This window comes from Pithys albifrons, chromosome 10, assembly GCF_047495875.1.
Source record: "Pithys albifrons albifrons isolate INPA30051 chromosome 10, PitAlb_v1, whole genome shotgun sequence".
In the NCBI taxonomy this organism is placed as follows: domain Eukaryota; kingdom Metazoa; phylum Chordata; class Aves; order Passeriformes; family Thamnophilidae; genus Pithys; species Pithys albifrons.
The window spans coordinates 24,042,039-24,065,262 of record NC_092467.1 but is presented as its reverse complement, the minus strand read 5'-3'; the positions used below and the strand labels follow the sequence as shown (position 1 = coordinate 24,065,262).

Genomic DNA, 23,224 nt, shown 5'->3' with positions numbered 1-23,224 from the left:
CTCCGCTCCGCCGCAGCGCACGTGCCCCGCGGGCAGCGCTGACATGGCCGCAGCCCCTCAGCGAGACCTGCACAGCACAGAGCGCTGAGACCGCAGCGTGAAACTGCACCGGCCCCAACCGCGCCGCGGGAAGCCCTGGGAGCTCCGGGATGCACAGATACAGCATCACTGCCGGCCCTGGGAACGCCCCCCGGCTCATTTACCCCTGATTGCAGAAATAACTGCACAAAGTTAACCGGGGCCCTGACACGAGAGGGATGGGGAAAGTCTCAAAGTCATACAATGAATACAGAATTTATTTAAGACAAGCAAACATGCACGTGGAACACAACAAACGCCACTGTCCTGGGCAGGATGGCTGCTGGGAGCAGCCTACAGAATCCATCGGAGTACAATTCCTTCCCTTGTGATTGGAGCAACAACCGTATTCAAAGTCACCCATGTTTGATCAGAAAAATAAACAACAGTAATTTCATTTTCCTTAGGAGGAAATGTCCAGTCTTGTAAAGAATCCTAACTGAGGTGTGATGGCTTTCTCCACTGAGGCAAATTCAACAGGAATTAGGAAACATTTTACCAAGAAACAGAAGTTCCTTAAATTTTACATAGGGATTACAGAGGGTGGTAACAGGTTTGTTCCAGTTCAGCTGCCCAGGGCAGGAAATACCTGAGGAGGCATCACAGTCAGGATGAATATGCAGCTTTACTATTGTAAATGAGGTTATCAAAATTAAAGTATCTAATTCTTTATGTTGTGAACTATTCAAATACTGAACATTATTATTCTAATTGTTTGCTACTGCTGCGGGGAAAAATGAACCCTATTTTACACAGGATGTAGAGAACACCAAAATGAAGTGTTAATGTTGCTAAGGCCACAGAAAGGCCATCAGAGCACAGGCTGATACTAACACCTCATGCCCTTGGTCTCAGATGGCCAGGTGATTTCAGTAGGAGACTGAAACAAAATAAAAGTGTGGTTAGAGCTGGAGTTCCAGTCCTGCTCAACAGTGCACCAGCACTCAGTAAATCAGTCCCGGCCGCGCAGAACAGAGACATGGATGTGAGAAAACAGAGGCACAGAAAGGCAAATGACTTGCCCTGTTACCAGCAGAGCAGGACACAGGAGCAGCTCTCCCAAGCACCAAACCAGGCAGCAGCCAAAATGCTACATCAGAAATGGAAGGAGCTCTCTGACAGGTCTTTACTCTTACTGTGTACTCAGAAACTAATTTTGTGACCCTCCAGAACTCAAACTGGACATCGGGAAAGACAGGATGTTTTTCTACAACACTTCCTGAAAAGTTCTTGTGATAGGAGGATCAGAGCTATTGTCAGAGCTGAAATGCAGAACTGTGACAAGCAACAGAGAGCGTTGCCCTGAAGGCCTCCTACAGGGTCTGCTTTTGTTCTGCTCAAATCTACAGGCAAATTAACAGAAAGAGAAAGGAGAGAATTCTAAATCCCACAAGTACAGTAAAGTGGATAAAAGTTCTGGGCATGGCTGGTTACTTGGGTTTTAATGAAAGGTATGGACACAGTGCAACTGGAGCACATTTCGCTTTGTTCCCTGTGTAAAAAATATTAATAAAGATATCAAAATTGATAGCTGAGCAGTTTTTCAGTCTTAAAATACTTTCATGTCTTTTTTTTTTCTTCTTTCCCTTCATGGTAATAACTAAAGTTTTCAAAACCATTTCACAGGCAATAAACCCAAAGTATTGCCCGAGCCTGATAACGACATGTTTGGAACTTAATTTAGACTCCACCATTGTATCTGATCTCCAAAAGATTTGATGCTTCCAGGAGCAAGTGTGCAGTTATTGTAATAAACCCACAAACTTTGACATGGAAGCTACAGTACCTCCAGAAAGGAGGTCCATGAGAAGTACATTGTAGGAACACCTACTCAGGAAGGAAGGTTTAAATCTGGACAGTGTTCTTGAGAAATTGTGGCAACAATTATTCTGTGGAAAGGCATACAGAGGAGCATGTTACTTTAACACCTCACTTTCTGGTAGTTAATAGGGGTCATTGAAGGGGTAATAGGGGTGTCCGGCATCTCTGGCTACAAGCTTTCCATCCACCTGTGAAGTAAGCAAGACAGACTCAAGTCAGCAAGATAAAAATCAATTCTTACTCCCAGTTTCAAGTTCTCCATGGTTTAGATTTCTGAATCTTTGTATCCCAAACATCTCGGAGTATATTTTTCAGCCTAAAAAAGAGCTGTTCCCTCTAATCCCAAGTCCTCTTAGCATTTCTTGAAAGAAAAGGCATATTTCTGTTGCCTAGAGCAAGAGACTTTCAAGCTGCAGCCACCTGAAGAATTAGATTAAGAATAGTTAAAAGCCTTTTGCCTTGTAGCTGTTACTGAGTAAATGTTGCAACACGAACAGCTCAAAACACTTTGCTGGAGCTGGAGCCTTTGTCCACGTTTGCACGACAGAGTTGCTGGGCTGCCAATTTTTAGAGATGGATAAGACAGAACACATTAAGTGACTTGTTCAGGGCCATATACTGAGGCATGAACAGTGTCACCAAACTCCTTCATAGCACTTTTTGTCTAAGAGCATTTCCACAGAAGAGCAGCTTGTCCAGCTGCAAAGTGGGAATACTGAAACTGCTATTTGCAGATAATAACCCAAGAGAGGCCCAGGCTGGCCCAAAAGCAGACATGGCCATGCTGAAGTCTCAGATCCTGCATCCCACTTCTGGGCATTCAGATGCACAAGCTGCGTTTTTAGTTGCACTAAGTCCATTGCAACACCCTCAGTGTCCAAGGAGCTGAGGTCAGACCTCATCTGTAACCTTTGGGGAAGTGTGGAGGCATTGGCACAGAGACACACACACCTCCCTGGGGGACAGGTGAGCATCAGTCAACTAAAACTTACATTAAGCAACTAATGACTGAAGAAAAGTTATATTAGAGAAATCAGTGATTTTTATACATATAAATGCGATGTTAGAAATCACTCAAAATGTTTGTGGGGCAGAGGAAATCACCAGGACTTTCAAGCCAAGTATCCACTAGGAAATACCTCCATCAGCTTTCATTAGAAAACCTGCATTTCGAAGCAAAAACTGGAATTCTTGCTAATGAGCTGTTTAAATTAAATGAGTCACTTGGGGGCACTGCAGAGCACAGAATTAAGATGTTAAGGTTTAGCATTTGACTAATGCTCTGATTAAAAAAAATAAAGCTGACATGAAGCTGTCAATGGAAGGCAACCCTTAGAACTGTGGACAGATGTGTCACAGTAGCTTCAGGTTTCCTCACATTCTCTTGAGAGCCAACAGCTTCCTCATATTCTTAGAATTCAGATTCCTCCTTTCCCTTCTCAGTTTCTTCCCCTTGCATATTTCTCCACGCAGAGCAGGCAGCATTCTCGTTCACAGCATGCCAAGACAGCAGCTGCCAGAAGGAATATTTCACACCACTGGTTCCAGTCTACCCCAGGAATTTGAAGGGAGGGGGGCTACAGTCAGCATTGAACACACTGCAGGTGAATGGTAGCTCACTATCAAAAAGATATCACCATCACACCTCTCCTGGCTTGACAGTCATTTAAGTCTCACTTAAGTATATTCCTTGGCCAATTACGTGCTTCCAAAATTTTGGATTTCAGGCAGGCGAAAGGTAATTTCCAACCTCTAACCAGATAACGAACAGTTAAAAATATAAAGCAACTTAAATTGTCTACAATCAATGCAGCAATAGCCTCTCCTCAGGCTCTACACAAAACACAAGGAAAAGAGAGGCACAGCTGTAAGAACTTGTGGCTATAGATCAATGAAGTAAAGCAAGGAAGAACTGCCTCATCAGTTACAACAGAAGCTCTGATGTCACTGCCATATCACACTTTGAAATCCAGACACTTTTAAGTTAGATTCATAGGGGAGATAGGTATGAAAGGTTAGACAGGAATTTTAATTCACAGTTGATGAAAATTCTTTTCAGTCAGCCCAGAAGGGATGGGCAGGAGACAAAAGGTTCCTCTAGAGATCTTACAGCTACAGAGCTGTGATTTAATTCTCCTCATCTTGCTTCTTCCTGTTATTATCTGACAATATGGCAATATCTTTGAAGCTCAGCTGCATCACATTCACTCTCTCCCTAGCTGGATGGGCTACCACTTTGAACTGCATTTCATCTCTCCTTTGTGAATCACTGTGATCTGATCAGGTCTCCAGGTAACAACAGCACATGAATTATCCCTGGCTCATCCAAGCCAGGCCACATTCTAATCAATTTTGCAGTTTTGTTAACAAAACAACTTTGTTTGCAGCATGAGTACCAAAACACTTTGAAAGGAACATACTGTCAGCAGCAGGTGTGCTTGTCACTACCCCACATTCACACAGAGCAGCAGCTAAGCCTGCCCTGTGGTGTACATACTCCTGAGCCATAAACACTGATAATTTTGGCTGCAAGGATGTGGGGGTTTGTATTTATGCACACATACAGTTAAAAGTGTGGCCTTGAGGCTCTTGTAAGCCCAGCACGACAAACAGTTGAAAGCCATAACAAGTATCTAACCTTGACATGAGACAGTCATTCACCACACATTCACAACTTCTCTTTTCTAACTCAGACTAGTCACTGACAATGACAAGGTACTGACTACGTTTTTCTTTGCAGTGAGGGGAAAAGAACAAGGTCCTTTAATATAATAAAAGAAAGGTCCTTTAATATAATAAAAGAAAGACCAAGAGGACTTCAGCACTTACAGGGCATTAGTTTCCCTAAGAACAGAGAGGCATCTGTCAGCACATGAGGTAAGGTTCTGTGTGACACAGTGAACTACTGATGCTGGAAGATGCTGCAGCTAATGGATCTGGGAAGAGAAATACAACATCCAAAGCCAAATTCCCTACATTGGAGGAAGGTTATTACAACAGATTCTGAAAGGTGGGACACGCAGTGGAGGGGAGGGGAGGAATTCCACAATGTGACTCTGAGCACCCTGAGTCTTCACTGATCTTGGAAGTTTATGGTATAAAGTAGACAGTGACAGCTGGAAAAGGGAGTACTTCTGGGGGAATGCCATAGATCTCAGCCTGCTTGGACTTGTGAAGAACAAATGAGCAGGAGTTTGGTGAGGTATGAAGTGAGATGGGACTCTGACTTAAAGACCCATGGGCGGGTCAGTAATGGGAACTCAGAAGAGGGCCACCAGTGTCCAAATAGAGGAGAAAAGTTTTCAAAAAGCTACCTTTTCTGAACCCAGCTTTTGAAAAATTCTTTCATCTTAGATATCCTAAGATGATGCAGTGTTCTTATGAGTAAGTAGTTCTGATGGGAAGACTAAAGAAAGAAAACTGTAAAACCCCAAGCTGTGGCCATGTGCACATAACAAAAACATGAAATATGAGAAATTTACCGTAATCATTGGCACAATGTAACGCCAGTTTTTATTCAGGCTTCCAATGTGGCTCATCTCCTCTTCTGTAAGGCTGAAATCAAACACCTGAGAACAAAAGCAAGAGCATTTAATTAATAACCATAAGTTGCAATCAGTTTGTCTTCTGCTCATAAATATGAAATTGCAAATAAACTCCTTTTACAATAAACACCAAATAAAGGCTTAGAGTCAGGTGTTCACACAACTGCCAACTCTAAGCCTTCACTGGTAAGGCATAGTGCTCTTCCACAAAGATAAAACCAGTAGGACTGTTTCTCCAAGTAAATGCTGCCTATTCAATCAATATTCTGCTCCTATCTAAACCTCAAGTAACAGAATTCACAGAATTTTTTTGAGATTTCTAGCAGCATACAACATGGCAGAATTTGGTTCAATGAGAGTAACAGCTAGAGAAACAGCTCCTAACTTAGAAACAAGTATGTAACCAGCCAATCATTATGATTAAGGGCTGAAAAAAGATCCCAAGAGGTGATTCAGAGACACCCTTCAAGTACTTAAAAGTCAGAGTTTTCAAATAATTTCTAAAGTGAACTGTCTCTAATTCAGAGCAGAACTGAACCACACTTATTCCTTCAGCATCAATAGAATGGCATTTTGCTGCAGAAATAGTCACCAGTCCTCACTTGCAGGGAACCACTGAACATCATTAGAAGACTCCCTTGTCCAATAAATTTGTGTCTCAAAAAAATTAAGATTTTTCATTTGGACTTCTACAAAGTACATTCTTTACCTTCTGATAACAAGACTGTGCATGTGCACATCTGCACACACTCTCACAATGAGTTGCTTAAAACACATAATTTGTTTTAAAAAAAATCCTTCCCCTCCCTTTTAAGTGTGTGCATACATTGATGAACAAGTATGAACCAAGTACCTCAGCTTGTTGCTCTGCAACCCTAGGACAGTGTATTACTCACATGAGAGGGCATTGCTGAAACTCCTTTTCTCCTGTTTCAGCTTACCTGGAGATTCTGCTGAATGCGAGCAGGAGTGACACTCTTGGGAATGGCAACCACTTTACGCTGCACTTGCCATCTGTTAAGGGGAGGTGAGAGATTTTTGTCTGTGTGTGCAGTCCAAGAACTGTAAGTATTTGTTTTGGTTGAGTAATAATCTGTGGCAGCAGAGATGCCACTTCTGTTTCTATGCGAAATAAAAATCCCCAGAGGAGGAGTGACACAGAACTCCATTGTATTAGAACCTGGTGTGTCCAAGCTCAAACAAGACAGTAGCCACTGGGCTAATCAGCGAGGGGAAGATGTTCACGTTCAAGCAAGCAAGTTTCAAGTGTTTTAAGCTAAAAAACACAAGAAACAGTCAAAAAAATGTATTTAGGCATTTAAAGCGAGTTCTAACATGACAACCACTGAGAAACCAGATGAAAACTCAGATCCTAAAGTGCCTGTCTAGTGGCTTGAGCACAAAACCTTGTTCAGCTGGCAGGATAACTTGCTACTGCCCAAGACTGTGGTAGTGATATCAACAGATAAAAAGCCAGTCAAAAACTGAGGACAGAAATCCAATTTTACTTTACAAGGTGCTGATCACATTCTGCATATCAATCACCTTGTTGCCCAGCATCCAGTAGCTGGCTGTTGCTATATAAAAACAAAGCAGTAAACAGTTCTTCAGGGCAAAGGAGGAAGGTCTTTTTCTCAGTCCCTCATTCTGGGAAGCCACCTAAATGCAGCAGCAAGTACCAGAGTTCAAGAAACGTGGCCACACACAAATTCAGTGGGCAGCACTCACATGTGGTACATTTGCTGCCTTAATTGCCCTACTGCTCTTTCCCAGAAAAGGTAGTGAACGGTCCCAGACACTTATCCAGTCCCTGAAAGGACCCCTCTGATCTAGTCTATTCACCTGCCCTAAGGCAGGACCAACTCCACCAGCTCTGCAAAACAAGCACCAAATGGGGTTTGCTTTCTGCACTCCCTGTGATTTCAACCCACATCAGCGTGGAAGAACACAGACTTTAAGAAGATTCCTTCTAGCTTGCATGTTTTATTAAGGCTGGGTCCCAGACACCACCTCTCTCACAATAGTTCTGTACCTGAGGATGATCTGTGCAGGTGACTTGTTGTATTTTTCTGCAATTTTTTTGATCCCAGGTTCTTCCAGAAGCACAGGCTCGTCTGGGTGTTTCCACATACGATCTGGAGAACCGAGGGGACTGTAGGCAGTGACAACCAGCCCTCGTTTCTGGCAGTGAGCAATCAGCTCGTTCTGAGCTAGGTAAGGATGGCATTCCACCTATTAAAATGACCCACACTGAGTGGCTACAGGACAGATATCAACATAAAACTAAACAAATGATAAGTCAAGCACAGTAGAACCAAACATATCACAGAAGCTTGTTTCAGATTCTGGAAAACCTTATGAGGATAAGGTTTAAGTTAACTTGAGTTAATAACAGGAGAGTGAAGAAGTCTGGCATGCCAGGTTTATAGGAAACAGAGAACAAATTGTCTAAGTTTAGTGCTGGATTTCCCTTAGGTACCAAAACAGATCATCCAACAAGCAAGGAAACTCTCTGCAGTAGGGATTCATGTTACTCGTCACAATCTTTCCCTCTTACAGACTAAAATGTTCCTTCCTCACAGCGAAGATGAACTCTTGCACAGACTTGTTCAACTAAGCAAGCATAAATGGCTGCAGAATATGGATGCAGGCCTGCTTCCCAACAAATTAATCTGCTTGGAAAGACCTCCTCTGTGTGCCTGCTCCAGCAGAGTGGCTATATTCTCCCCTGTACATAAGAAGCTGCACCTTTTGTGCCAAACAGATAGCATTAGTTTGCAAATTCTTCACTCTCAGGGACAAACAGAAAAGATATTTGTCTTCTTTATTCATCTTACCTGGAGCACAGCTGGTTTGACAGTAGCCACACTCAGTACGTCATCAATCTGACGACTGTTGAAGTTTGACAGCCCAATGGCTTTCACAAGACCTTTTTCTACCAGTTTCTCCATAGCTTTCCAGGTATCCTTGTAATCAGTGTAATCATAACGCATGGTGTTATCAGGATTCTTTGGGAAGAGATTGTCCCCTCGCCTACAGCACCAAAGGTAAAGTGTAAGTACATGTATCACATTATTTATGCTACGTTAGTTCTTCAGTAAAAGAAACCTTCCTCAAATTACTCTTAAAAACATACATAGTCCAGAGGGCAGAGTACAAACTGAGTGAATTTATCTGTTCAATTCCATTATGTGACTTAAGCCTTAAGCAGTTATTACACAATCTTTACAGCACTTTGACATACTTACCTATATAGCAAATGACACAGAACTGATAAGTCACTGTACACACAGCAGCAGCTCTCTGCACACTTGGATCCTAACAAAACAGCTGATTTAGGGAGCAGCAACTCAAAGGGCAGCTTTGTTTTTTCAATTTATTTCCAACAGAGGATTGGTATTCTTCATAGTCTGTTTGCAGCTGCTATCAAAGGGATCTTGGTTTTAGAGGTATCTAAGAGAAAGTGTATTCTCCAGGAAGTCTTAACATGTACATGCTGGTTGGGTGCGTTTCCTTCCAGTAAGTCATACCAACACATTTAAAAAATAAAATTAAAAATAATAATAATTTTTTTTAAAGACAAAAAAATCCAAACAGACACAAAGAACCAGGTGACACCACCACAGCCAAAAAGCTATGACTGGTCCCTGAGCAGTCCAAGCCTGGAAGGGTATAAGAAATCCCACTGGAAGAGCAGTGCTTTGTAACTAGCACAGGACTCTGCTAGCTCAGAACTCAGACTCTTACATTGCTCTCGCTAAGCAGTGAATGGTGTGAGAAAAGGCAGCAGCTGGGGACAAGGGAAGAGGCTTCTTCACGTCATTGATAAATCTAGAACCAAAAATAACTCTAAAAGCTTTAGGAGTTCCCGACTCAGAAAGGCCTTGTATGTCAAGAGTCTTGTGTTAAGCAGGAGTAATTGTCAAGACCTAGAGGCACTGTCATTTACATCTGTAAGTCTGTTTTAATTTCTGTGTAAATAACATTCCTTTGCTCAGCTTTCCAGGACAACAGGCATTATAGATAAGCAAGCATTAGAACAGTTAAGTAGAAACAATGAAAAACTGGAGAGTGAAGTGTTTCCAATGAGGAAAAAAAAAGAAGTGCTTTATTAGAGTGTCAATTTTGTCAACAGTTGCACAATATCAAGCAAATTTAAATATTAGTAATATCTAAACAAACATCATTATTGTGTTATGTGTCATTATCAAAGCACTATTTAATAGGCTTTTTCCCAAGCAAATGAAAAGCAAACCTGTTTCACAACATGGGGAATTTTTAACAGCACTTCCTCCAGACCAGCTCTAGTTGAAAACACTTCTTCATTCTGTTATGCTGAGGAATGTATTTATACTTTGAGCATCTTTTATCTTATCATTAGTGTTTCACCTTGTAAAATTCAGTTGCTATGACTAGACAAAGAAAATCATTCCCAAATTTGCAGAACAGACAGAGGCCCTTTAAACTGATGGGGTTTCCCTGTTGAGCAAAGACTCCATGCAAACATCTGGTCAGATTTACTGCCCCTGCTTTTTTTTGCTGATTGTAGTAGGGTGGGGGAGTAACTGCTTCTACACCTACAATGAAATAAAGTATGGAACACTGCTGCTCCTGGGGTTGTAGGGTAAGTGCATTTAACGTTTAACTGGAAAACCTTCTCATCTCTTATTTCCTCAAATTGTAGAATTACTGCAATTAGTGTCATAAGAAGTCATTGCACTTCCTCCTCATGCAGATACCGCCATGATCCTGCATGTGCTTGGCCACTCAAGTACACTTAATAACTACCAGTGAAAAGTGTTGTCTTCTTCACAAAGCACTTAATTTTCATACTGCAGAGGAGTACAACTAAGGCACAGAAGAGTTTTGGTATTTCCTCAAGGTTACCACACTTTCCCAATGCCTAAATGAAGATACCAAACTATTTTAAACTTCAAATAGATTTTACCTCACAGGCAGTGTAAGATGGCAAACTTCAGTATAGAAACTTGTCCCATAAAGTTTTATTGCTTTTCTCAGTTACCTAATCTTGGCACCCATGCCAAACTGTCACCAGTTTAGTGATCCTAATTTCATTATCTAGTTGTTCTCATGTTTAATAAATTGATGTAGTTGCCTAAAGATTTTAAATGAAGACTTAATGCTCATTTCCAGCCTCAGCATCGTTAAATAATCAGAATTAATTATCCCTTTTCTATTTACAACACTTCTACACAAAACCGTAAGTTTTGTCTCCTCTAATGTACATTTCCAGATGTGCTACAAATCTAACAGTAAACAAATTCCCACACAATGAAATCCAAAGAAGGAAATCTGAACAATTGTTTCTGGGAATGCATGGACAAAATATAACTAAGTCATGTGTAGAAAAGAATGTTTACATGACAGTCTGCAGGACTACACACCAGAAAACATCTTGCAGGTAGGAAGAAATTCACAGCTCAGAAAAGAAGGTCCTCAGGATATAACACAAGCCTGACATAAAACTGGGGTTTCTGCATTCTGTGCTCTGCCCACCCAGGACTTACTCAAAGGCATGAGGCCAGTGCATGAGGTACAGGTCCAGGTAATCCAGTTTCATATCTGCAAGTGTTTTCCTTAGTGCTGGCTCTACATCTTCTGGGTGGTGCTTGGTATTCCAGAGCTTTGATGTTACAAACAGGTCCTCCCTTTTAATGACCTTTAAGAAAGGAAGGAGAGCATAATTTACAAGTTCAGAAAGAGTCCCCAACTAGTAATAAAAGAAAGGAAACAATTGAAGTTTTTGTTTCTGGTTTGTTGTGGGTGGTTTTTTTCTCTTAAGGTAACAAATGGAACCCAAAAATTAAGTCTTTCAAAAATATGCAAGGTGAAGAAGAGCCAGAGAAATACACACACTGGCAAGTCCTGAAGTATATCAAATGCTTCAGTGACTTCTTAAAAGTTCTGAAAAACAAAACAATCCTTTCCACATATACACTCTTCCAAACTTCCCAATGCAAGTCCCAAAGCCAGTACCAAGTGTGATGTGGTCAAAAGAAAGATTACTCAGTTTATTCATATGTAAATTTTTAAATTACTATTTAACAATTCACATATTCAAGGCACAACCAGCCAACTGACTTTACTCATGGAATGCTATAAACCAAGAATACTTCTTGTGGAAAGAGCCTGTGAAAATACAGAAGTTTCCCCAAACCTTTGCATTTGAGTTTCTAGGCTGTGGAGGGAACACACTAAAAACTGAGAGCCCTGTACCCTCTATTGGAAGGGTAAGACTCAGAAATAAAACAAATAGATTTGGTTAACTAAATAGTATAAGATGCAAAAGGGAGATCACACTGGGCAAGCTTAAGCACAGATTCCATCAGAAATGACAATTCCTTAGTTTCTCTCTTCCAACCACTCCATTATTTCTGTGTTTCCCACAAGGATGTTGTGTTCAAGAAGAAAGATTTTTAAAAATTCTATTTAAAACAATTTTAATTTAAATTCCATATTTAAGTTAGCTGGCTAATACAAACTGAATAAAAACCCTATGCTTCTCTTTGTTAGTATCACATCTAGGAGGGGGGAATCCCTTGGGCAAGGGAAAACAGCCCCTCTCAAGCAAATCACATAACAAAGAGATTGCCCTAAAGCCAAGGCAAGAGCAGCAGGAAAGCAGGGAACATGAAGACTTCCTTTTTCCATGGGCTGAGAGGCCATACAGGAAATCTTTCTGGCCCCTCAGACCAACAGGATAAATTTAAGATTCCACTATCCACAGGAATGCCTATCACATTACATTATACTTAGCCTTGGACTCTCAGGTGCAGGTTCTGGACTCACATTTATTAAAACTTCACATGCAATCACTGTTTAAAAACAAAAAATCACCTCATATTTATTCACTCATATTTTATCTATAACCCCAAAAAATTCCAGTCACCAAATTTGCTGTGGCTACCCATCATCACATGCTAGACTGGAAAGTTAGAGCAACTTCTCATATAAATCATGGCAAATATTTTACATTATAACTACTGATTTGGGAACCCACAGTCTGAACATGGAATACTTTTTGAGGGGAAAAGGGGCAGACAGGCAAATAAAAAAAAAAAAGAAAAAAGGCTTTTTCATACTTTCCATCCAAATATTCCTGACAATCCCTTCTCCCCATGGCAGCCAGGAGGATTATAAGAGGAAAGAAAGCTCTCATTCGTGCCTGCTCCTGATTAATAACAAACAGCTGGGGACAGATCAGGAGAAAAAGCCCCAAATGTCAATCTCAGAGTGCACTTTCAGATCACAGCTATAAATCCTGACAGAGCACAGGGCCAGCACTGCAGGTCTGTGTTTTCACCTTGCTGGGCCCAAGGCACTCCTGGAAGGCGTCCCCGATCTCGGCCTCGTTGCTGTACGCGGCGGCGCAGTCGATGTGGCGATAGCCCACGCTCAGCGCGTATCTCACAGCGTCCTTCACCTGTAACCACAAACACACGGCCCAAAGCGGTCACTGAAAGGGACACAGCACTGGGGAGAAGTTAGAGTTACAGACTTAGTGAGCAGCACTCCCCCAGAAAAACCCCACAGACTTGCTTAAGGTCATGAGACTCAAACCATAGGATGTGGGGCTGTGTGTGGCACAGCCCATAGCAGGGGAACAGGTAATTGCTGGCAGAGACCCCAAGAGTGACAAGAAAATGGACTGTGCACACAGGACCAACATGCAAGAATGCACCAGCCAGAACCAATCCCTGCTCTTCACTATAGCTGTCACACCTCTCTTAGATACAAAATGAGCTTTAAGAAGTAGTTTTCAAATAAATCACAACTTCTGAAGACAAACTTTCTGACCTGGCTGACGAATCAATGTCAGTCAAACCTGACATACGTCTCCTCTCGCCCAGTAAAGGAAGCGCTTGGTTTCTAATTTGGGTTTGGTTCAACCACTCACACTTAATTACTAGGATAGTGCTATTTTATGGCACATTTTTCTTTTGTGTTTTATTCTTACTGATTGCAGAACCATGACAGTTATTGTACTGCTAGGATACTCCTGAGGGTGCTCACAACTTTGCATTTTGCTCACACTGAAGGTGTTGCCAATGGCAACACCTCCTTTGCTCCATATTGTTACACAAAACCCAGAATGGCTGGGAACCAAGGCACTATATTTCAAATTTCTATCTGCTTTTGAAAACTCTAATGAAGCAGAAGCACAAAACATCTTCACATGTGGGCCTCAGCTATGGAGCAAGTCTAGGAAACATAGAATGGCATCTGTGTGATGATTTATAAGGAGCTTTTGAATAAAGATTTTTTTAGTAACTGATTGTGCAAGAACCAAGAATTACTACAGATGTCAGTGTAGTCATCATTTCCCGTTAGGCTGATGGGCATTTATTAAAATCTGTTTCATTTAAGTTCCAGTGGAGAGCAAGCACATGTTCTCTTTGACATCCACACACCTGAAGTACTACAGAGAGAGTACATCCCATCTGCACAAGGATTTCTACACATTGCTCCTCATTGAATTGTCTCTCAAGACTGTGGGAAATTCCTCTGTGTACAAGACTTGATGCAATAGGGCCCTACTGTGTTTACAGAGATCACACCTCTCTTGTCAAGAGATTAAAAAATGTGTCCACAAAGGCTAGAGGGAGATTGATTTCTTTCAACTTAACCAAACTACCAGCATCTTCAATTTTAAAGATGACAAAATTAGTAATACCAAGTAAAGACATGCACAGTCCTGCTTTGGGATGCTACAGAAAAACACAGGGGAATCAAATGTGAAATGATCTCTCTCCTACTGCTGGATTTGTTTTTCTTTTCAAGAACTGCACTAAAGGCAGACACAGGATATTCTGACTTCATTCTTTGGCATTTTGAGAGGAAAACTGGAATGTAGCTCAGTTTCCCTTAGCCAGAATGACAAAGCATTTCTATTAGAGCAGTGAACTTTTCCCATCTCTAGCAGGATGGTAGTTACAGTGCTTGTTTCGCCTGACAAAGGCATTCCTTAGAAGATCACTACAAAGTCAAGGGCAGGGTAACTCTGAAAGCACTTGAGGCACAGGAAAGCCTTTTAAGACTCAATATCTATCCTCCAAAGAGATGAGAGTTGTAGAGAGGGACAGGAAAGGGAAAATAGTAGTGCTCTATGCCTGTACTAAACCCTTAATTTCTGTATCAGATTAATACCTTTTTTTAAATCCAAACAGGCACAAAATTTCTCATAAAATTAAAGCAGTCACTGATCACAGGAAACCAGAGATAAAGTGCTCCAAACATGCCTCTGCAAAGAGATCAACAGGAGGCTGCATTTCTTTATCAGCATGTTTTCACAAATTTCAAGCACTGAAGAACTGGGACTGGTCACTTAAATAAGGTTTGGATCTGGGGAAAAAAAATCTGTATTTGTGTAAACTACTCTCAGACATTCCAATTACTACTAAGACATTCCGATGTGAACTGAGAATTCCTGCTCCACGCAAAAGGCAAACAATCAAGAGAAATCTTGCAAAAAAAAAAAAAGGCATTTTTAGAGGGAGAAAAAATAACATATAGATGTAAGTTTAAGAAAAGTACTTTTTTAAAAGGAAGTTTTGTATTTTGAGATTAGGTTCAGACAGATACATGCATTTTGTGGTGAGGGACAGAGATAAAAAAATGAAGCAGTTGGAGATTCACATGCCTCTGGGTATTTGGTGGTATGATGTAACAGCAGCCAAAGGATTCTTCAATCTTTCCACACATTCTTTAGTTTAGCCTGTCAATAGTGCTATGGAGGGAGCAATTACTGAGCTCATTTTGCATTAGGCAAGTTGCATCACACAACTCAAGTGCGATCACCAACACATCACTACGGGGAAAAAAAAGTTAGGTCTAACCAAAAGTGGGTCTGAAAGGATCTTGAGACATCACCTGGCCTGTCCCCATGGCCCACAGCTGGGATGAGTAAATCTAAACTACTCCTACACACAGGCAGCCCATTCCAGTGGTAGGATATCTTTATTTTAAATGACTCACCAGGATGGCCCTGATGCCACATCCCATTGCTCCCAAACATGAAATGCACAGCTACCCCTTCATGATGGCTTTTTGCACATTTGCAAAGTGCCAGTACACCTCCTCTCAAACATCTCTTGACCATGTAACCATACATGCTTCCATCTTTCATCACAATTCACCTTTCCCAAACTTTGCACCACTGTTGCTGCTGTCTCATCAGCTGATTCATGCCTTTTTTTCAAATGGTTTGCCACAAACCAGATTCAATATTGCAGCTGAAGCCTTACTCTCCTTCACAATATAGCAAAGTCCAAAGACCTACACTCCCATTTTACAGCCTAGCAAAGGACTTGGGCCTTTCCATCCATCCTCTTTTGGTTTTGAAGATAGAAGATCAAAATATCAGAAACTCTTAAGTTCTAATTAATTATATTATCTGTTACTGGATTTCCAGTTCTTCAATTTGTCTCTCAACAGGTTAAAAACTAACCAGCCACCTTCATACTTCAGGCAACACAGAGTTCAAGTGACCTGGGAGCCTCTCCTGCACAGCCCCAAGCCATTATGAAGAGACTTCATACACATTAACAGTTCCAGTCAATAACACTTGGAAAGAAAAGGCTCTGAAAGCCTCCCCTGCTTCCTGCAAAGCTGACACACTTCAGCAGTCCAAGCACATTTACTGTCAGGAAACAAGAAAAAACCAGATCATCAGTCCACATGACAGTCAGATGCAGCATGACCAGGACATAAGTGTTGCTGTATCAGTTTCTACATATTCACTGAAAGCTGCTGAAAAGGAACTTACACCACCAAATAAGTAATGCCAGCTTAAGAGATGGAGTTCCCTAAATTCACCATTCGAAAGATAAGAGGCAACCTCCTTTATTTTAAGTCCCTCCCTTAACACATACCAGCAGCAGTGAATTTCTTTGTGCCTGTAACCAGAATTCTCCATATTGCCCAATGAACTCCAAGGACTAATAAACATTGCCCTCCATGGCTGCAATCCTGTCACAAGACACCCAGTCTAACTGGTTTTCTGAGGCTCGTGTTTCCTCTTCAGCTTCCATGAAGATTCACAGAGAAATACAACTTCCCTAAGCCCTGTGTCTCTCTCCCCCACAGAACCAGCCTCTGCCACTGCAGGTTGGACTGCTCATCAGGTGGGATCAATCCTCCAGCTTGAAAAAATGGCTCACTTGGGGGAAAAGAACAAAACATTAAAGGATTACAGACAATCCAGCTGCAATATCAAAAGGCCATGCTACTGATATTCTTGATGTCCTTGTCTGAATGAATTTCTCTTTGAACTCATTCAAGCTGTCACTTCACAAACTTCTGTACTGTGCTCCCTTCCATTCAACAGGCCTCCATCACGTTTCTATGGAAACATGTAAAACAAATTTCTCTTCTAGCATTTGATCATGTAAAACACAAAACATCCTATTATTTTATAAAGTCTAAATCCCATAAAATCCTACAATCTCCCAATGTGGATTTAGATTTAATTTGCCTCCCATTCTTAATATCCATGAAACTAGAGCTGCAATGATGCCTCTGTGCTGGACTGCTGAGATCTGGTCAAGGCTTGCTTACAACCAGGAACAGCAACAATAAAGAAATTACTTAAGCTTGGCAGGGAAAATAATTACAATCTGCAAAATATTTGCCTGAAACAATTTAAAAGCCATGCATTTCCATGCTTGCTTCTAATGCAGCCCTTGCACAAAAGAGTTTTTGATAAATAGCCTCCACTTGGGAAACAGATTAAATATAATTGATAATTCTTCTGCTTCTCTGGACCTGTGGTCCTTAGTCTTTAATTCATAATAGCAATTATTACCTCCGAACTACATCCTTTTAAGGGTAAATCATTTGGATGCTCATCCAAATTGCTGCCATGCCTCTGAATTTTCAAAAGTGATAAGTAGAAATTTATTTATTCCATAAGAATAGCAGTCACTTCTGTAATTCTGGACATTTTCACTGCACTTCCTAGATTTTGCCTTCAATACATTCTGCAAGTAAGTCTTTGAAGAGAGCAGATATTTCAAAGAAGTGATTCCCAATGATTTCCAAGGAACCCAAGAGAAGAGGGCTGGATCCTGTGTGGGGTCCAGCTAACAGCAGCACTGCTTATTACGGCAAAATCCAACTGAATTAGGTTTAAATTATGCACAAACAGGACCTGTCCCAGTTCCTTTGTAAGGATGCACTTTCCTCAGAACAGTTAGTACACAAAATAAACAACGTATTCATATTTTGTTTGTTTAGTTTCAGACATCTGTTTTGGACAAAGCACATTTAACTGCTCTGAGTGCACAGAAATTCATCCATTAAGTTTGTGCATGTTAATAAACTTAATTCAGCTGTCAGCTGATGTTTTAAGTGGCAGAGCTGAACATTCACCCTTGTCCTCATTTAAGAGGTTGAGTGAGTTTTTACATCAACTCAGTTGCCAGGTTAGTACAGCTTCTGTTCCCAACAGATTCACTGTCCTGACAGTTGTTTGGACAAGAAAGCCCACAATAAAGTGGCTCTGAATAGATTAAATTTTCATAGTTTGTTTCCTACCTTTTCCTCTAGTGAGCATGGGAGAAGAGCACATCTTGAGAAGAGTTTTAACCTTCCCTCTCAGTCATGAGCTGTGTCCTCCGACATGCTCCAAAAGCCACCATGAAGCTCATGCAAGTGTGGCAGCAAGACATACAAGAGTTACTGCACAGACATTCAATACTGCAAATGCACAGTCCAGAAAAGCTCTGGATGCCTCATCCCTGGAAGTGTTCAAGGCCAGGTCGGATGGGACTTGAAGCAACCTGGTCTAGTGGAAGGTGTCCCCCTGACCACAGCAGGGGATTGGAACAAGATCGTTAATGTCTCTACCCACCCAAACCATTCTGTGGTTCTTTGAATACCAGTTAAGAATTCCACCAAGCAGTGGACACAGCCTTTCACAGGAAGTATGTACAATTTCTTCCCCCCAAGAATTTATCTTTTAACTAAGTGAAAGAGAAAGGACGAGACAGAGGGGGAGAAGCATTACAATAGCAGGTACAGTCCACAGCATGCAAACATTCCCACAGACTGTTTGTAGTAACACAGGGAATTGTTTCCAAGTGTGGTGTTTGCCAGTTCACTGCATTCAGAAGCAGAGTGATTGTCTAATGACACATGAGTTGTCTTAGTCTAAAAGCAGGCTGACCCAAGCAAGTTCTTTGTTTTTCTGCTCACCATTGGCTGGCTGCTGGGACAGGACTTACTGCAAGATCAACTACAGTTCTTGCCTCCCAAAATAATGCTTTCTGCTGAGTCATCAATCTAAGCCAGAGGGGTGCCTGGTCAAACTGGCAGTCTGAGGACTCACCAGTGGAAGAGTCTGGCATCATATTATCGCTACAGCCTTTTCCCTGTCTCACTTCACTCACTGGTCTTTTTCTGGATTTATGTCCCAAGGCACCACTGCCTGAGGTCAGGGTTAACAAGTTTGAAGGGATCTTCTACTGCTGCCTTTGTGCCTTAATGCCTTAGTCATGAAAATATATATATACCTTCCACTGGCTTCAGCTGACTCAAAGCTAGAAGAACTCAAGCAAAGGATCCAGGCCTCAGACCTGGAATCTTAAAAAAAAGGTGCACAAACCACAAATACAAGTTGATAGCATAATATTGTGTTATTCTCTGCTTACTTGGCCACGGTCACTTTTCCAAGTTCCCAGTCCCACGAGAGGCATCTTCTGCCCAGTGTGGAGCACAACGAAGTCGCATGCTGCAGACATTTTTGCCTAGAGAATAAAGAGAACAGTTTTGCAACAATTCAGTAAGTTGCAATAATTTACCTTTCCTGCTCCCAATGGCACAGTTATTTATCAAAAAGGAAGGGCTTAGTATATCCCAACATCCTCACATTCTAGGTTTCTGCTCAATGAGTTAAAAAGGAACTGCACTCAGGATAAGCTCCGAAGCTGGGTAGCTGATTTCAGCAGAAGCTGAGGAAGTTACTTTCCAAGTTCTGCTGCACCCAAGCTCATTTCTGTTACTTGTTTAAAAAAACAACAAACAAAATCAAGACTGGAAGCATGCAATGTTGTTTGAATATCTGTCTAAACAGGAGGAATGGATGTTTTCGAAGCAGAGCATTCACACAGCATACCTTCCCAAAAAAAGGTCTGCCTTCTCTGTGTTATCATTTTCCTTAGACAATTAGGTACCAGCTGATGGATGTGTTCACACTGAGAGTTTATATTTTCATTTTTTTCCTTAGCTTACAAACCCACTTTTTTGTAGATTTATAACAAACACCAAACAGCACACCTGTCTTTCAGAAAGACATAACGGAGTAGCTTGAGTGAGCCTGCCCTGAAGGCCAGGATACACGAAGGAGTTGGTGATCCACATAACAGATAACCTGAGCAGGTCTGGGCTTGCCTTGTGCTGCAGTTCATGCACAGTGAAGCCTCCAGGCCTGTGCTGTGGGACGCACAACCCAGGGCTGCAGGATAAGCTTCTCAGCTACCTGCAATAGGAGAGTCTGCAGGGAGCTGGCACTTTGTACCTCCAACCTACGTGTCCTTGCCTTTATCTAAAAGGGCATGAAGTTCTCATGCAAGTATCCTTTGTGTTTTACAGTAGAAGTGATAAACAGAATTGTTTCCTTGTAAAAGAATCCCTAGCAGTGAATGCCCAAGACAGTGTAACCCCTTCTATGGACAGGGTCTGCACAACTTGCTGCTCTCGAATCAGGGGAGGTCTACACAACTTGGGCCTCCCAGCACCTGAAGAGATGCAAGATTATCAACACTTTCTTCTTTGTTTACAGGGTTAGTTCTCAAATCAGCATTTGAGATGATACTTTAGCATCTCAGTACCTTTCTTACCAGGATTGTAACCGGCCAACACCTCCTGCTGCAAGACAACAATTACACCAAACTAATGGCTCTGGATTTGCACTGACTGAAGTCCAGATATAGGTACTGAAGGCAATCACTGGTAAACCAAACTGCAGGTGTACCTCTGTTTTTTGGGGTAGGGGGTCAGAGAAGGCAGAATGACAATGCCAGCAGCATTCTCTTCTATTCTGAGCTTGCACAGCCATTTAGTAGCCAGCTACATGCAAGTGAGTGCTTTTTACCTGAAATTAGTTGCCTAAATAAAAGCATCTTCTTGTGTCATGTAACACAACTAAAACCTTCAGGCTTTCTGATTCACTTTGGCCTATAATACAAATAAGAGACCAACCATACGTTTTACACAATGAAGTTATGCAATAATCTTAAAGGTAAGAGTTCAGCCCAGAAGACAAGGTACACATTTAATCAATAACCAGCATCAGCACATTTTCTAAGATCCATTTTGCTTCATGTAAAGTTGTTGCATATTAACACTACAAAGACATCAGAACTAAAACCTCTGGAAGAATGGAAACTCATCAGAATGAGAGACACTCTAAGAAAATATATTAACATTTTCGACTCAGATTCTTCCCTATAACTGGCAAGTTAAGAAAATCACAGTATCTGCTAGCCACTATTATTTGGTTAATTATAAAGCTGGAAGCTGCTCCTTAGAAAGGCAAAGACCAAAACAAACATAAAGGCAAACTAATTCTGAACAAGACAGATGTGTTTTTTAGCTTAACAATACCGACCTACTGCCACATTGGCATAAGAGAATTAAAGCTGAGGAATTCAAGGCCAGCGCAATGCTGGGAGGGATGCATTAATAACCAAAGCAGTGCAAACTACACCTCTGCATCAACCCAGTACAACCCATTTTCAATCAAAAGCAAGTCTCCCAGCAGTAAAACACACATAGATACGCATAACATTACTATGTATAGATATGCCAATAGGTGCACCTGGGCAATGCTCAGGTGTCAGCGCTACTGACCAGCTGCGTGAAGCACAATGAGGGGGAACCCTCCGTATTTCGGCTCCCCCGGAGGAGCCAAACGCGCCCACCTGCCCCGTATCGGGGCGGGTATGGGGGGCCATAAGGCGGCCCCGCAGCTCCCGCACTCACCGCCCGGCACCGCCCGTATCGCTGCTCGGCCCCGCTCTGCCCTGCACGGGAAGCCCTTCCTTTCCCTTCCGTTTCCGGACCGGAGTCTGCTCGGGGTAAAATGTGAAAGTCCGTCCGTGAGGGCTCAGCGGGGCAGAGCAGCCACCCCCACCGCTGCTACCGCCCCGCCACCGACCCCAGGAGCTCGGCGGCCCTGCCCGGCTCTGCCCTACCCATCCCTCTCTCCCCCTCGGCCCGGCTCCCCGCAGGGAGCTCAGGCGGCCCTGCCCATTCCATCCCATCCCATCCTTCGTTCCCCCTTGGGCCGGCTCCCTTCAGGGAGCTCAGGCGTCCGTGTGCTGCCCTCCCAAAACTGGAGTGCCCCTTTCCCCAAAATTTTGGGAGGGGCACTCAAATTCTGTGGAAAAGGGGCACTCAAATTTTGGTGAAAGGGGCACCCCCGTGTCCCCCCATGTTCTGAGGGTGGGCACCAGGGGAAAGCGGTACCATGGGGCGGCCACAGATAGTGCCTGCGTGAATGATGCGCGGGGGCAGACGCAGAGCGATCGCTGCGCGGGTGGAGCCGGGCCGGGGCGGAGGGCGCAACGCCGAGGGCGGCCGGCCGAGACCCGCGGGCTCCCGCGGTCAGGGTGGCGGGGCCCGAGGGAAGCTGCGAACTGCCAGCGGTGCAGGACGAGCCAGGCGGGCTCCTGCCGCCACCTCCGCTCCGAGCCGCGGCGGGTTGGGGGAAGCAGGCGGTGCGTAGAACGGCGCTCGGGGCACATGAGCGAGGTGCGTACCGAGCTGCGGGGACGGCAGCGTCGGGCGCTGCTGTGCGGCCTGCCGGGGCAGCCCCGAGCCCCGCACGGGCCCGGAGAAACAATTAAAAGTAACAGGAAATAGAAAATGTGAGAAAATCCAAACACTGAGTAGTAGCTTGCTAACTAAAAAGAAAAAGATATGTGCAGTTACAGTAAAATCATAAGTGAGCAATTCAGATCTATAGAAAACCTGTGAGACTTCGCTATCAGCCAGAAGCAGCAAGAGCTCAGCTGCTGCTGGCTGGTAGGGAGGAGGTTTACTCCCCAAGAATTCACATAGTAGGAATTCATAGGACTCTGCAGGTACACGAAAACAGCCAGGATAAATAATATAAACATGGGACTTGTGAGAGATAGGTTTTAACTAATTGAAGTTTCTAGCATGATGGTATGTAACTCTTTTAGCCAATAAGCTGTAGTCCTAGCCCTATATAAACTGTGTGCTATGTGTAATAAAAGGTCTTCATTATGAATCTCATAGATTGGTGTGATATTCAGTTCCTCCACCCTTTATTTTTTGTTTACTCTAGATATGCACAGGGGGAAGAGGTAATGCAAAACATTTTTACCTAGAAATACAGTCTTCATTTGAGCAAAACAAATGTGTGCATTGTATATTTAATGATATGCATTGTATATTTAATGATATGCAATTGTTTTCATTAAAATGATTATGCACCAGCTGCTTGTGCATAAATGCCCCATGGCTTGGGAATGTGTCAGTTGTTGAGTTTGCAGTTGACTTTCTGCATATATTGTATTAAAATGTCCTCACATGGCCAGGATTGTATTCTTACTGTGTGTCCCTGATAGTAATGTGTGTATAGGAATTTCAGTATGTTCAGGATTCATGCACAGGGATGTTCTAACACGATGGATCTACAGGGCACGCAGGGGCCATCTCTCTGTATGCTCAAGGGGCGTGCCAGTACTGCCCAAACCCAGTTCACATTACTATTACAACTAAATTCATCTAAA

At 42.5% G+C, this 23,224-nt stretch overlaps 1 protein-coding gene across 1 annotated transcript; it reads right to left on the bottom strand.

Annotated features, from left to right (window-relative positions):
• Positions 1 to 278: 278 nt before the first annotated feature.
• Positions 279 to 21,525, bottom strand: AKR1A1 (aldo-keto reductase family 1 member A1). Its single transcript, XM_071565712.1, has 9 exons — positions 21,447 to 21,525; positions 19,115 to 19,210; positions 12,769 to 12,888; positions 10,973 to 11,124; positions 8,282 to 8,477; positions 7,477 to 7,676; positions 6,386 to 6,458; positions 5,382 to 5,468; positions 279 to 2,087 (listed from the first exon to the last, which is right to left on the bottom strand). The coding sequence occupies exons 2-9, from the start codon at positions 19,202 to 19,204 to the stop codon at positions 2,022 to 2,024; spliced, it is 984 nt and encodes a 327-aa protein (XP_071421813.1). The 5' UTR covers positions 19,205 to 19,210; positions 21,447 to 21,525; the 3' UTR covers positions 279 to 2,021.
• Between the last annotated feature and the right edge of the window lie 1,699 nt (positions 21,526 to 23,224).